The sequence below is a fragment of the Mesoplodon bidens genome (genome assembly GCF_964165515.1).
Source record: "Mesoplodon bidens genome assembly, chromosome: 11".
Taxonomy (NCBI): domain Eukaryota; kingdom Metazoa; phylum Chordata; class Mammalia; order Artiodactyla; family Ziphiidae; genus Mesoplodon; species Mesoplodon bidens.
Window position 1 is genome coordinate 65156725 of NC_138167.1, and position 16062 is coordinate 65172786.

A 16062-nucleotide genomic window follows, 5' to 3' on the forward strand; every position below is an offset into this window, starting at 1 on the left:
AGTGTATAGCACAGGGAACTCTACTCAATACTCTGTAATGACCTATATGGGAAAAGAATCTAAAGAAGAGTGGATATATGTATATGTTTAACTGATTCACTTTGCTGTACAGCAGAAACTAACACAACATTGTAAATCAACTATACTCCAATAAAAATTAAAAAAAAAAACAACACACAGATTTCTAATGACTCTATAAATATACAAATTGTATTAAGTTGGGTAACATTCTTTTAGTATTGGCCTACATGATAGTTAGCAAATCCTCAATAATATTTAAAGCTATGCTGGGGCAAATAAATGTCAGTAAGTATCACCCCAAAAGGGAAGAATCTAAAACTTCCTCTCCTACCACATCTCTAGATACTCATTCACAAAATGATACTGAATTTTATCATAACTAAATACAGAGTAAGGCATTATCAGTAAGGAGTCTCAAAATAGAAGAGAGAAAATGTGATCAGCTCTAACTGTAAAAAAAAAAAAAATTAATTGCTGAGCACAAAAACCCTTTGAGCCCACTCACCTTGGCAGGACTTGCCTGACTGGCAGTGTGTCATGTGGTTAAGGACGTTCTTCATTGTACGACAGTGGGGAAGGTTGCACTGCCTCACTTCCCCATTGGCCTGCTCTCGCCGCTGGCACTTGTGAGCGTGCAAAAGGAGAACAAGCTGCTGCTGGATGAGCTTGCGCTTCTCTGGATCAGCTGTGTGTGCTCCAGAACCCATCCCTTGGGCCACCGGAGTCACCAGGCCTGGCTGCTGGACCTGCGGGGTCTGCTGCTGGCCCTAAGGGATAAAACAATAAAAATGCATTTGATGTTAGGTGTCAGTTTGCTACCTCCTTAATAAATACGGACTTGGAGATTTTCGGTGAAAACCTTTAAGGACAGTCTACCATGTACCAGACCCAATTTTTTGACACAGGGGATTCTACGATAAATGATGACTTCTACCAACAAGAAGCTCAATTTAACAAGAAAACAAATTGCTACATTAGCAAGCAATATAATCAAAATATGTATAATATACAGAGAGCAAAAGAAAGAGAAGGACAATTGTAAAACAACTATACTCCAATAAAAATTTTTTTAAATGTATTATTTGAATTTGGTTGCTCTGAAGCAACTCTTCTGAAAACAGAAAGAGAAGAACATGGTAAACTCCAGTGCGAGGGGGAGAAAGGAAGGGATCTGTTGTGAAGAGCATGTTCAAGTTAGGTTTTGAAAAATAGTGAAGAGCTTCTTGGGAGAGCTGGCAGGGGCCTTTCAGGTGGGTGAAAAATTAGTTTCTGTAAACCCTGGAAGAAATTTGGTTTTTCCTAAGAAAAAAGTAAACATTTCTGGAGGCAGAAATGCCATGTTTTATTCATCTTTGTCTCCAGTACTTAGCGGAGTATCTGAAATATAGACATTCAATGACTATGGGACACAAAGCAAAAAACCTAAAACATCTGAAAAGGAAATAAAATTCTTATAGGACAATTTTTTTCCAAAGATGGACACGGACTACTTGACACATTTACAAACAGAGATAGTTTTACTTTAGAAAAATAGCAATGTGAGAATCTTTAGAGATTTTACCGTAACAAAAATCACTGTTAAAAACAATTTGTGGGCTTCCCTGGTGGCGCAGTGGTTGAGTCCGCCTGTCGATGCAGGGGACACGGGTTCGTGCCCCGGTCCGGGAAGATCCCACATGCCGCGGAGTGGCTGGGCCCGTGAGCCATGGCCGCTGAGCCTGCGCATCTGGAGCCTGTGCTCCGCAACGGGAGAGGCCACAACAGTACCACAAAAAAACCCCCCAAAAAACAAAAAACAAAACAAAACAAAAAACAATTTGTAACTTTGAAAGGGAAGTTACTTCTGTGTTATAGTATCAGATACAAATCAGTAGATGTGGTGATTGAGAGTTGGAATCCTTTTTCAGAGAGTCCTTCCCAAGAGGAAAAAGGTTCCACTTTTGTATCCTACAGAAAGAATTGCTCACAAGGAGAAGCTGCATATGGCAGGACCCCAAAACTTTCATTGTAGCAGCCCCACTTGCTCCTATTTGGACAGCATCCTTACTGGTCAATACTGCAAGTAAAAAAACACCAGGTGAAATGGAAGGAAGGCACAAGCTTCCTCGATCACAGGGGCCATCCATTACATCCTAGTGTGTATAGTATAATAGAAGACATAAAAGGTTTAACACAATTCTTCTGTTAAAGTGTCAGAAGGAAGACAAATTTGTAAACAGATTACTACCCACCATGTTGGGCATTCCTCCACCAGGAACTGCCTTTTTGTCCATTGCAAATGGAGATAAGCTATTTGGTAGTACAGACTTTGTCGGAATCTGTAGACCAAGGCCACTGGCTCCAATCTGTTGTCCAGAATTCTGAGTGTATGGTGAACCGTAAGGATTAGGGTTGTTCATCATTCCCATCTAAGAACAAGAAACAGAAGAGAAATTAAATCTTATTCCCCACACTAATAGGACATTACTATTTCCTTTCCTTTTCCACTTCCTAATTTACAAAGACAATTTTAAAAGAAACTCTCTGTATACATAAACAGACTATAATCTAGGGGCCTGAGGTACAGTAAATTTAGAGCTGTTTGCTGTAAATATGAGATAAACGTTTTAGAAAAATGTATAAGCGTCTTCATTTAGCTCTATCTAATAAGCAGGCTCTGCCATTCATCTCCACTTTTAATGCACTAAATAACTTTCATTTAATGTGCAAACTATAACTTAATAAATTCAATTCAACTCAATAAACCATCTAATCCTTAAATATATTAGAGAACTTGATATATCAAAATGCTTATTCCAGCATTTTCTTTATATAAAAGGTAGAAGATTGGTAGTTTAGGGGGATATGTACTTTTTTACTTAGGGACATGGTAGAACAGTGATTTTAAAACTTTTTCAATCTGAATCCTTTAGATATAGCATGCAAACTTCAAAGTCTGCACCATTTCTTGCTGTCTTACACCCAGCTGCTTTATTAAATTGCCTCCTTGGCTCTTAAAGTAATCTGAGTGTATTTGCAATCCTTATATACTTTAAAAAGTAAGTTTCGGGAATTCCCTGGCAGTCCAGTGATTAGGACTCCACCTTCCCAATGCAAGGAGGGCACAGGTTCGATCCTTGGTCGTGGAACTAAGATCCCACATGCTGTGCGGTATGGCCAAAAGAAAAAAAAAAGAAAAAAAAGTAACTTTTTTCCTGTGTTTATGTAAGTCCATGTGGAACCATCATCTGTATAATGATTAACTTAAAGAACAGAACGTTAATTATTCAAAAACCAAATGTTTTACTGATAACAATGATGCAACTTACAATTCTATCCTTCCACATAAGACCCCACTGTAAGTCAATCATCACCTACTAGCAAGCACTCAGAATGAAAACTAATGACACTACAGCTACTGTCCACTTAAAAGGAGTCATACTAGATTTCTATATCCTTCTCAGACAGATCCAATTCTACCAAAGGGTCCTTCAAATTCTGCCTCTAGCCACCCAATCCCCATCATTCCCATGTATCCATGCCCACTGTCACTGTCTTAATACAAAGCTCTTCATCACAGCTTTTGTAGACTGTGACTAACAGGTTTTCTTGCCTTCTGTCCTCACTTTTTTCTACTCATAAGGGGGGAAAACCATGGTATACCAGACCTTTCATGATCTTCATGAGAACTGACTACTTCTCCATGGTACCCTATCTCCTATACCCATTAACTTGCAAACCTGAGAGCATCATGCTTCTTGAATCGCCAGCATTTGCTTAAGCTTTTCCCTTTCCCTATAACTAGGCAGTGAGCGGCACACCCTCCTTTCCTATTTTTTACTCCTGAATGCTAACCTGTAAAGGAAATAAAATATTAAATTCGCAAAGAGGCAGGGATGACGATAGGGAATGAGACTGAGGGAAGTGGCACAGTGTGGGTGAAAGCATAAAAAAATGAGGCAGCATGAATGGGAAGCATCCAGAGTAAAAAATTTATTCAGTCTCCAATAACCGGAATTTCCACGTGAATCTGGCCAGACAATCAAATACAAAAACAGGCTTAAATGCAAAGTTCAGGTTTCTTTTGGTAGTTTCCAGTGTGGCTGGGAGTGCTGCGGCTACATATTGCTTTTAAAGTACTAATATTTATACTAATATAGTTCCAACAGTATGCTCGCCTACACCTGGAGGAGTTATATTTTACTTGTATTTCTTATTAGCATGGAAATTCATGGTAGACATAAAATGAAAGCCATTTAAGAGCCCATAATTTATATAGATAAAATGCTGGGATTTGTAAGATGCCTTGATGTCTCCTGTTAATAAGCGTAATGCCTTCATCAAACACATCCTAGTAGAATCTGGTCCTTCACACATTTGTTCACATAGATATCGCCTTGACTACCCACACTAACCGAGTTTCAACCAATTCCTAACGTTGCTTGTTCCCTCAATCACAATGCATTACCTAGAAACTCCAAGTTCACTCTGTAGCAGACTATGGTCTCAAATATACAGATTGCACTAACTACTGGTCAGCTGGCAGTTATTCATTCCTGACACTTCTGGTCACTCTGACCAACAAAGACTCTCGGGCTTTTTGTTTACCTATCTCCCTCAGAGTTCTGCTGCCAGTGTTAGAAAATAAAATGCAACACCCCCCCACTGCTACCCTTTCTATTTACCCCCCCACTACTCCCCCATGAAATAGAATAGGAAGGGAATATACTGTACTTAATTTCTGCTACACTGTAGTTAGTTATTTGATCTTGTTCCCTTCTCTATAGCTAATGTGATCCAGATGTCCAACTAACTACCACCTACCTGAACAGCAGCAATACAGATCTCCACCTAAACTGAAAAGGCAGAGGACCAGGAAGCCACAAACAGTTCTAGGCAACTAAAACCAAGGGACCTGCAGGGAACTATTTTATCTTTGTTTAAAAATAAATCTGGGGCTTCCCTAGTGGCGCGGTGGTTGAGAGTCCACCTGCCGATGAAGGGGACACGGGTTCGTGCCCCGGTCCGGGAAGATCCCACATGCTGCGGAGCAGCTGGGCCCGTGAGCCATGGCCACTGAGCCTGCGCTCTAGAGCCCACGAGCCCCAACTACTGAAGCTTGCGTGCCGCAACTACTGAAGCCCATGTGCCTAGAGCCCGTGCTCCGCAACAAAAGAAGCCACTGCAATGAGAAGCCCGCGCACTGCAACGAAGAGTAGCCCCCGCTTGCTGCAACTAGAGAAAGCCCACACGCAGCAACAAAGACCCAACGCAGCCAAAAATAAATAAAATAAATATATATATATATATATATATAAAAAGAAAGTAAGTTCCATGAAGTGAGTTTATTCACTGCTTTATCTTCATCATCAAAGCTAGGACTCAGTAAATATTTGTTCAATCAGTGAAAGTTTAATGTCTGTCATCCCTTTCCCCCCACCCCCCATATAAACATCAGGAGGGCAGGGACTCTTCACAGGCAGGTTCCTAGAAATCTAGAAGAGGTACCTAATAAATATTCTACCTTATTGTTTCTGGTTCTCACTCCAAGTGTTCTAAGTAAACCACATCAAAACAGCAACATAAAAGTGCCAGAAAGGGAGAACCTATAGAGTAGACAGTGATGCCAAACAGAATTTTTTCCTAAGTCAAGATGTCAATATTCTTTATCCTGTAGCAAAAAAAAAATATTTAAGGGCTTTCATTTATCTACATGTGACCTCAGTGCCCCCACTCCCAATTCATCCGTATGTCTTCATTTCATCCTTGAACTCTCACCGTCATTATTCTCAGGAATATAGAAGTCCCAATGCCTGCTCAAATTATCCTCTTACAGAGCAAGCTTGCTCCTGACTCCTTGTGAAAATCTCTCCCACCTCTAGTATCACCTTCCAAGCGAAGCCATCTCTTTCATTCAACAACTATTTACTAACTACATGCCAGGCACTGGCAACCATAGTGTGATACCATTTTAAGAAAAAGGAATAAAATGTGTAGGAAAAATATGGAGGAGTAAACATCCAACATACGCTTATAACATCTTAATTATACATACAGAGTACACATTTAAAAGGTTTTTAAAAATATATTTAGCATTCTCTACTTAATAAGGCTAAGAAAACAGGCTTTTTAAAAAAGAAAAGCATTTCGGACTTCCCTGGCAGTCCAGTGGTTAGGACTCCGCGCTTCCACTCCAGGGGACATGGGTTTGATCCCTGGTCAGGGAACAGAAGATGGAGCAAGAGAGCCAACACAGCACTCAGGACAAGCCCAGGGATGGGGAAGGCCAAGAGAACAATTCACACTGCACAGCCCCTCTATGAAACACAAAACCTGTTTTCCTCTAAACCTTTCAAATAACAGCCAAAATCAGGATAACTGGAAGACCTGGAATGTTGGTTGAGGCTTTATAGTAAACTAATGCACCTTAATTTTCATCAACCATTAAGAAAAAAAATACCACATCTCTTAAAAAACAGGGACATTCCAAGCAATGGGAACAAATAAAGTCTACCTGAAGATAATATAATGCTGGCTATCTTAAAACTGTGTTTTTTTTTTTTTAAGGAAGGCTATGAAGGCTAAGATGAGATGAATTAGAAATGAAATGAAAATATTCTAATACTTGTGCCACAGGGAACAGGAATTAGCTGGCAATCATTTGTAAAAAAAAAAAAAAAGAAGTATTACTTACATTTAATATAAGAGCTTCATAAAGCTTGTGACAACACAGTAGATCCCTGACATATAATATGTGGGAAGTGATACATGATGTAAGAAGATTAAACATGAACAGTAAAGAATAAATGAGGGGCTTCCCTGGTGGCGCAGTGGTTGAGAATCTGCCTGCTAATGCAGGGGACACGGGTTCGAGCCCTGGTCTGGGAGGATCCCACATGCCGCGGAGCTACTACGCCCGTGAGCCACGACTACTGAGTCTGCGCGTCTGGAGCCTGTGCTCCGCAATGAGAGAGGCCGCAATGGTGAAGAGGCCTGCGCACCGTGATGAAGAGTGGCCCCCGCTTGCCACAGCTAGAGAAGGCCCTCGCACAGAAACGAAGATGCAACACAGCAAAAATTAATTAATTAATTAATAAAAACTCCAAAAAAAAAAAAAAAAAAAAAAGAATAAATGAATACCTGACCTCAAGCCCTCCTCCTCCATCACTGGAGCACTGAAAAACATACTGATGGTACACAGAAACCAGAACTGCACTTACCTTAAGAGGCTGGGGCCCTCTCAATCCTGTTTGTCCTCCCATCTGGGGAGAGCCTTGCTGCAGTGGCTCAGTCATTAAGTTGCCAGCATTTCCCATGCCTGGGTTCGGGTACTGCATATTAGGTCGCCCCCGGCCTGCTCCAATTGAACCGTTCATGACTTGATTAGGCATCATCCCTTGTCCATTGCCTGCAGTCAACATTCCAGGATTCATGCCAGCATTCATCCCTGTGTTCATTCCCATGGCAGGTTGATTTACTGGACTGTTCATCATACCTGTTGCAGATGGTGTGGGACCCTGATTTGGTCCACTAGTGCCCATCCCCATGTTGGGAGAAGTCAAGCCTGCCTGTGCCATTGGGCTTTTGACCATGCTATTTATCAAACCTAATCCAGGACTGTTCTGTTGGGCCTGGCTGGCCATGCCTTGGCCTGGGCCACTAACCCCCATGTTGAGGTTAGGGGAACTACCAGAACGCAGCAATTCTGACAGTTGTTTATGTTTAGAGGCTGCATCTTGTACCATGCCAAGGCTCGTCTGAAGCTGACTAATATCACCACCATTGGTTAGTCCCAATTCTGTAGAGTTGATTAATTCATCTGGTAAGTCGTGCTCCAAGTCAAATAGAGAGCCAAAATCTAAAAACAAAGAGGAAAGATAAAGGTTAAAGTATGACAGAGTCAAAATTACGAAGTTCTCTATACTTTGTTCTTGATAAGCATTAAATATCATTTCGAAACCTCACTCCATGGAATACTATCTATTTGTATTAGTTTTTCATATTATACTAAAAGAAAGTGTTATATATATAAAATATATAAAAATTATCGTCATACCAACAAGTCTGAACAATTATAGACTGTACCTAAAACAAGACCAGAGAAAAGAGGAATACATCTTAGTACAACCCCATTACATGAGTTGCCAAAAGTTTGTATTGACAGTCATGAAAAAGATACACAATTAAGTTGTATACCAGACTTCCCTGGTGGCGCAGTGGTTGAGAGTCCGCCTGCCGATGCAGGTGACATGAGTTCGTGCCCCCGGCCGGGAAGATCCCACATGCCACGGAGCGGCTGGGCCCGTGAGCCATGGCCACTAAGCCTGTGCGTCCGGAGCCTGTGTTCCGCAACGGGAGAGGCCACAACAGTGACAGGCCCACGTACCGCAAAAAAAAAAAAAAAGAAACCCCCTGCCAACGGGTTCAATCCCTGGTCCGGGAAGATCCCACATGTGCGCAGAGCAACTAAGCCCACGAGCCACAACTACTGAGCCTGCAAGCCACAACTACTGAGCCCGTGTGCCTAGAGCCCATGCTCCGCAACAAGAGAAGCCACCACAATGAGAAGCCTGCACACCGCAACAGAGAGAAGCCCCTGCTCAACGCAACTAGAGAAAGCCCGTGCACAGCAACGAAGACCCAAAGCAATAAAAAATAAATAGATTTTAAAAAAAGGTGTATACTATTCCAGAGTTCCTTAGAAGAGCTTAAAATAACTTATCTATACACAAAATAAATGCAGAACAAAAGATTTAAAATATAATAATAAAAAGACAACTGAGAGGGCCTCCCTGGTGGCGCAGTGGTTGAGAGTCCGCCTGCCGATGCAGGGGATACGGGTTCGTGCCCCGGTCCGGGAGGATCCCATATGCCGCGGAGCGGCTGGGCCCGTGAGCCATGGCCGCTGGGCCTGCGCGTCCGGAGCCTGTGCTCCGCAACGGGAGGGGCCACAAGAGTGAGAGGCCCGCATACCGCAAAAAGAAAAAAAAAAAAAAAAAAAAAAAAAAAAAGACAACTGATAAAAAAGATCTCCCCTTTGTAAAACATTCAGTGTAAGTTCCAGGAAGACAGGAGCTGCTTACCACTCTTTACCAAATTCCCATCACACAGTGCCTGCCACAAAGCTGAACGAATTTGCTTTGACCTGACTTCAGACTACAGATTAGTTTTCCTTAACCAAAATCTAGCTGAACAGGATACAAAACCACGCCTCTAGTTTCTTCAACAACCAACAAACCACTACCATTCCACCTCTGCCCCATCCCTGAGAAAGAGGATGCAAAAAGTATGGATTAACCTAGGTTTCTCATCCTTGGCACTATTAAACATTCTAGGCTGGATAATTCTTTGGGGGGAGGGGGAGATTGTCCTATGCACTGTAAGATGCTCAGCAAATCCCTGGTCTCTCCTTGTAATACCAGTAGTAGCTCTAACCCATTTGTGACATCAAAAAAGTCTCCATATATCACCAAATGTTCCCTGGAAGTGCAAAACTGTCCCTGGTTGACCTGTTGACAGTACTAACTCATTATATAGATTGAGGTGTTTTGAGTTTTAATTCTCCAAGTAGTTTTAACATTGAAAGGGCAATTCTGGGTATTTAAAAATTAAATATACTTGAATCTACAACTGATAATCCTATTAAAAATAACCCATCCATCAAAGACAAGATACCACTTGAATAATGATCGTGTTGGTCCAGTTACCCTTGGTTCATAAGTGCAATTCGTCCTCTATGTGTCCTTCCTGTTCTTTTGCATTCTATCATGGCACTGAAATTAACATGTGTGTCTATCTTTCTCTCCTCCTCTCCTGCCATCTCTTCCCCATCACCACCCCTCACCCCACCTATGCACCCAGACTGTAACTCCGGGAATAACATGTCTTACCACTTACATACCAACTCCTTGCCTAATGCCCAACAGAGATAAGCAACTGGTCATATTTTAGTTGAACTGAATTATATCCCAGGATCTCAGGACATAATTTAGAGTCCAGATTTTTACAGACCTATTCTCTTTCCTCTGGAAAAACCATGTGCCCTTCCATCATAAAAATAAAATGTCTTATGAATAGTTGTGGAATATGAATAAGGTTTCAAATAAAATTTACCTGACATCACTACTCAAAAGGCAACTGCTTAATATCAATATAATGATATATTTCCTTCATTATTTCCTTCTATTTACATAATCACAATACTGGAATCATATATACTTTTTTTAAAAAAAATAAATACATTTATTTATTTTTGGCTGTGTTGGGTCTTCATTGCTGTGCATGGGCTTTCTCTAGTTGTGGCGAGTGGGGGCTACTCTTAGTTGCGGTGCATGGGCTTCTCATTGCGGTGGCTTCTCATCACTGAGCACGGGCTCTAGGCACGCAGGCTTCAGTAGTTGTGGCATGTGGCTCAGTAGTTGTGGTTCGCAGGCTCTAGAGCACAGGCTCAATAGTTGTGGCACACAGGCTTAGTTGCTCCGCAGCATGTGGGATCTTCCCAGGCCAGGGCTCGAACCTGTGTCCCCTGCATGGGCAGGTGGATTCTTAACCACTGTGCCACCAGGGAAGTCCCCATATATACTTTTAAGCGATTTTGCATTCTACTTTCCCCCTGGAGTATACAAGGAAACATTCCATCATCAGCATATTTTTAGTGTTAAACATTTAGAAAAAAATAAAAATAATCTCTACCTATTTAGAAACTTAAAAAATACACATGGGGTATTCCCTGTCAGTCCAGTGGTTAGGGGTAAGCCTCTGTGCTTTCACTGTTGAGAGCCCGGGTTCAATCCCTGGTCAGGGAACTAAAATTCCACAAGCCGTACAGCACAGCCAAAAAAAATAAAAATAAAAAAATAAAAAAATAAAAAATACACAGGGACTTCCCTGGTGGCACAGTGGTTAAGACTCTGTGCTCCCAACGCAGGAAGCCCAGGTCCGATCCCTGGTCAGGGAACTAGATCCCACATACATGCCACAACTAAGAGTTCACAAGCCACAACTAAGGAGCCCACATGCCACAACCAAGGAGCCGGTGAGCTGCAACTATAGAAGCCCGCCTGCCACAACTAAGACCCGCTGCAACCAAATAAATAATATTTTAAAAATTAATAAAAAATAAAAAATAAAAATACACACATACGTAAGTGATAAAGGAGAAATCACAAACTGAGAAATGATAAAAATACTACATTTCAAAACTTAAAGGTTTATGTTAGAAAATAAAGCTTGAAATTAACAAGTATCCAAGTTATTATGTTAAAAAAAGAACAGTAAGAAAAAGATGATCAAATATAAAAGCAATTAAACAAAATAGAAAAATGGAGATAGAACTGAGAGGTTATTAACAAAATCAGAATTTGGTTCCTTGAAAAGAGTAATAAAAGATAAACTTCTGGGAAAGTTAAGGAAAAAAGACAATAAAAAGAGAAAGTGGTCCTACTAATCAATTTCACACAAAAAAACTGAAGAGAGAAAAATGAATAAATTCCTCATAAAATACTCAATAAGGCTTCCCTGGTGGCGCACTAGTTGAGAGTCTGCCTGCCGATGCAGGGGACACGGGTTTGTGCCCCGGTCCGGGAAGATCCCACATGCCATGGAGCGGCTGGGCCTGTGAGCCATGGCCGCTGAGCCTGCACGTCGGGAGAGGCCACAACAGAGAGGCCCACGTACCACAAAAAAAATAAAATAAAATAAAATACTCAATAAACCTCAATCAAAAAGAAATTATATAGGTTAAGTGTCCTAGCTTCTCCAACAAATCAATGGCATAAAAGGGGGAAGGAAAAAAAAAAGAGAGAATGAGAGAAGCTGTTATCATTCAACAACCAAACATACCTCGTTTGGATCCTGATTCAAACTAACTGGAAATACATTTTAAGAGAATCAGGATAATACAGACTGAATAGTGAGTAACATTAAGAAATTATTAATTTTGTTGGGTATGACAATAGCATAGTTAAAATAAGTCCTAAGAGACATATATTTAAGTATTTCTAGTGAAATGACAAGTCTGGGATTTGCTTTTAAAAACTCCAGCAGAAAAAAAAAAAGGGTGGGGGGTGGACAAAATGATCAGTAACTTGAAGTAATAGGCACATGGGAGTTCTTTCTACTGTTCTACAAAATTGAATTATCCCATTTAAAAAAATTTAAAAGGAGACAGAGAAAACCTGAATAATCCTATTACTATTAAAGACTCATTGGTTAATTTTTCCCATTAAGACCAGATCTAAATATTTTTACAGGCATGTCCTACTGAACTTACAAGGAAAAGACAATTCAACCTTATACAAACACTTCTAGAAAATAGAAATACTCTAAAAAACCACACATGGCCAGTAAAAGAAAAGGAAGTCATGAACACAGAAGCAAGAATCCTTTTTAAAAAAGAAAAAAAGAAAGACAAAAAAAAGATCAGTGTTTTATAGATGTAATATCATGATCGAGTTGGGATCATCTAAGGAATCCAGAAGGGGGTTTGCATATTCACCGTAGTTAACAAAGGAGAAATAAAACATTAGATCTATCTCAATGACTATAATAAAAGCATTGGATAAAAGTCAATACCCAATCACAATTTTTTTTTTTTTTGTCTGCATTGGGTCTTCGTTGCTGCACATGGACTTTCTCTAGTTGGAGTGACTAGGGGCTACTCTTCCTTGTGGTGCACGGGTTTCTCATTGTGGTGGCTTCTTCTTGCTGTGGAGCACAGGCTCTAGGCATGTGGGCTTCAGTAGTTGTGGCACACAGTCCCTAGAACAGGGGAGCTTCAGTAGTTGCAGCCACAGGCTTAGTTGCTCCGTGGCTGCAACTACTGAGCCTGCGCTCTGGAGCCCGAGAGCCGCAACTACTGAGCCCGTGCTCCACAACAAGAGAAGCCACCGTGATGAAAAGCCTGTGCACCGCAATGAAGAGTAGCCCCCACTCGCCACAACTAGAGAGAGCCCGCACACAGCAACGAAGACCCAATGCAGCCAAAAATAAATTAATTACTAAAAAAACTGATGAGAAGAAGGATATATGTATAACTGAATCACTTTGCTGTACACCTGAAACTAACACAACAGTGTAAATCAACTATACTCCAATATAAAATAAAAATTAAAACAAACAAAAAAAACTGATGGGGCTTCCCTGGTGGCGCAGTGGTTGAGAGTCCACCTGCCGATGCAGGGGACATGGGTTCGTGCCCCGGTCCGGGAAGATCCCACATGCCACGGAGCGGCTGGGCCCATGAGCCATGGCCACTGAGCCTGCACGTCGGGAGAGGCCACAACAGTGAGAGGCCCGCGTACCGCAAAAAAAAAAAAAAAAAAAAAAACTGATGGGAACTTCCTTAAACTGATAAAAAGGTCTCTTCCAAAACCTAAAAACTGACAGCAAATATGGATAATGGACCAACATTAAAAGTAGCCTCTTTAGCATCAAAACAAGACAAAGATACCCATAACAACCACTTCTATTCAGTGTGGACTGGAGTCTCTAGCCAAAGAAATAAGAAACACTCATGAGTCAAGATTGAAAAGGAAGAAACACAACTTTACTGTATGCAAATGATATAACTGTCAACATGGAAAACCCAAGGCAAAGAAGTAGAAATAGTGAGAGGGTAGCAAGGTGATTGAACATACCACAAATACAGACAAATCAAATTGCACTTCTATACATGAGCAAAAAATAATTAGAAATAATTTTTAAAAACACAATAGGGGAAAAAAGATCTGACAACGTTATTAGAAAATACGTGTAAACTGTGAAACTAAAGACCACCTAAACAGGACTTCCCTGGTGGTGCAATGGTTAAGAATCCACCTGCCAATGCAGGGGACAGGGGTTCGAGCCCTGGTCCAGGAAGATCCCACAGGCTGCGGAGCAACAAAGCCCACGTGCCTAGAGCCCATGCTCTGCAACAAAAGAAACCACCGCAATGACAAACCCATGTACCAAAACAAAGAGCAGCCCCTGTTCACCACAACTAGAGAAAACCTGCGTGCAGCAATGAAGACCCAATGCAGCCAAAAAAAGACCACCTAAATAAATAAAATAACATCACAAAATCACAAGTGTCTGGGTACAAATCCTCAGTGTTATATAAAGACATCAATGCTTCCCCAATATGGATCTAGATTCAATGCAATGCCAAGCAAAATTCTAACAGTTTGGACTTCCCTGGTGGTGCAGTGGTTATTCATCCCCCTGCCAATGCAGGCAACAAGGGTTCGATCCCTGGTCCGGGAAGATCCCACATGCTGCGGAGCAACTAAGCCTGTGCGCCACAACTACTGAGCCTGCGTTCTAGAGCCTGCGAGCCACAACGACTGAGCCTGCATGTCTAGAGCCCGTGCTCTGCAACAAGAGAAGCCACTGCAATGAGAAGCCTGCACACCGCAACGAAGAGTTGCCCCCGCTTGCCTCAACTAGAGAAAACCCGCGTGCAGCAACGAAGACCCAACATGGCAATCAATCAATAAATAAATTCTAAGTTTTTCAAAGAACCAGACAAGATGATTCTAAAGTATACACGGAAGAACCTAGTTTCCACCTCTGTGTTACAGGAAAGTACCCACTTCATAGGTTATTTGTGAGAATTCAATGAGTTAATATAAGTAATTGGAACAGTGCCTGGCATATATTAAGCACTATGAAAATGTTACCTCTTATTATTTAGTGGAATCATCACTCTATTAGTAGATAAGACTAGCTCATAACAATGAGAACAAAGTTTTATCAGGCACTTTCAATGTGTCAGGCATCGTCTCTGTGGCTCCTCAATAACTGTATTACTCTCGTTAATCCTCTAACAACCTCAGAAGTAGTTAATAGCCACATATATAGAGTCCATTGAGGAGAAATCAACTTCAGTAATACCAACGTCTTACTCCAGGCCCTAGTCTTGAGAACTTTAATATAACCTGTACTACAGCCAAATCTGCTGCACTTGGTTGCTGTTTCATGTTTACTATGCAAAACATTTAACATCTCATTACAAAGTGAGGCTCCATTATGAAGCAGACAGGAAGGCTGGCATTGGTAGACCGTGACAATAAAGGTTATAGGGTTGTTTTTTAATGACAATTCTGTATTTTCAACAGACTTAATTGTAGTGTCCACTACAAAAGATCCACTCAGGTTTCAACTCAAAGACAGATTCAAATACTATTTCCTAAGATGGCTCACTTTGTTACAACCTCAACTATGCACTCTGTATCTTCTATCTTTTGTTATAGCTAAGTATTTATGCGCATCTTACTTCTTTACCAAATCATAAGTACTTGAAAGATAAGGGTCTCATTTAACAGATATTTACATTTCCCATAGCACCTAGCACATGCTCAAGGAGTAAATTTGATAATAAACAGTTCCAGCAATTCTGCAATTGCATACTATAATTATTTATATCTGATTGGCGGTTCACAAATTTATAAAAGTTCTCTTAACCTTTCCTTAAAACTTGTAATTTTCAATGACTATATTAATTTGGAAGATTATGTAAAAAAGTCATATATACTTTGACCCATAATTAAGCAGACCTTATTTCATTTGATATCACTGACTGTCAATATTACTCCTAAGCTGTTTTGATTGTGCCTCAAAGTTCTGGACATTTACGATTCCTAAATGCCATCAGCCATCACCGGTATCTAACCTGGCACAGCTCAAAGGGTCCAAGTACCTGGATTTAAACCCAATTCTACAAGCTGACTTCATTTACCAGTTACTTTCCAACTGTGAGCTCATGTTACTTCTTCTATCAGAAGGCAGTAAAACTTATTCTACCTCCTTCATGGAGTTGTTTTAAGAACCAATGAGATGGGTCTTAAATATTTTAATAGATTCTAAAGCATATAAATTATGCGTCTATAAAAAATGTTTAAATTTATTAACCCCCTTTTTAAAAGTTATACACACCAGGTGGGACAGAGCAAAGGATCCTTTAGGATCATCTAGTAGTGTTTATTTGGAAACACAGACAGAATAAAAAGCAGAACCTTATTGGGTGAGGAGGAATTGGGAGAATGAAGATGGATTTTCCTCAGGCCTCTTAGAACACTGCCC

The 16062-nt window shown here is 40.8% G+C and overlaps 1 protein-coding gene across 1 annotated transcript in view; it reads right to left on the minus strand.

Annotated features, from left to right (window-relative positions):
* EP300 (EP300 lysine acetyltransferase) overlaps positions 1 to 16062 on the minus strand; it is a 73909-nt gene that overhangs the window by 43435 nt on the left and 14412 nt on the right. Inside the window, exons 2-4 of the mRNA XM_081249056.1 lie at positions 7221 to 7858; positions 2253 to 2429; positions 527 to 788 (exon numbers count right to left, since the gene is read on the minus strand). Coding sequence (XP_081105182.1) covers positions 527 to 788; positions 2253 to 2429; positions 7221 to 7858 — 1077 coding nt within the window. The remainder of the gene's footprint in view (positions 1 to 526; positions 789 to 2252; positions 2430 to 7220; positions 7859 to 16062) is intronic.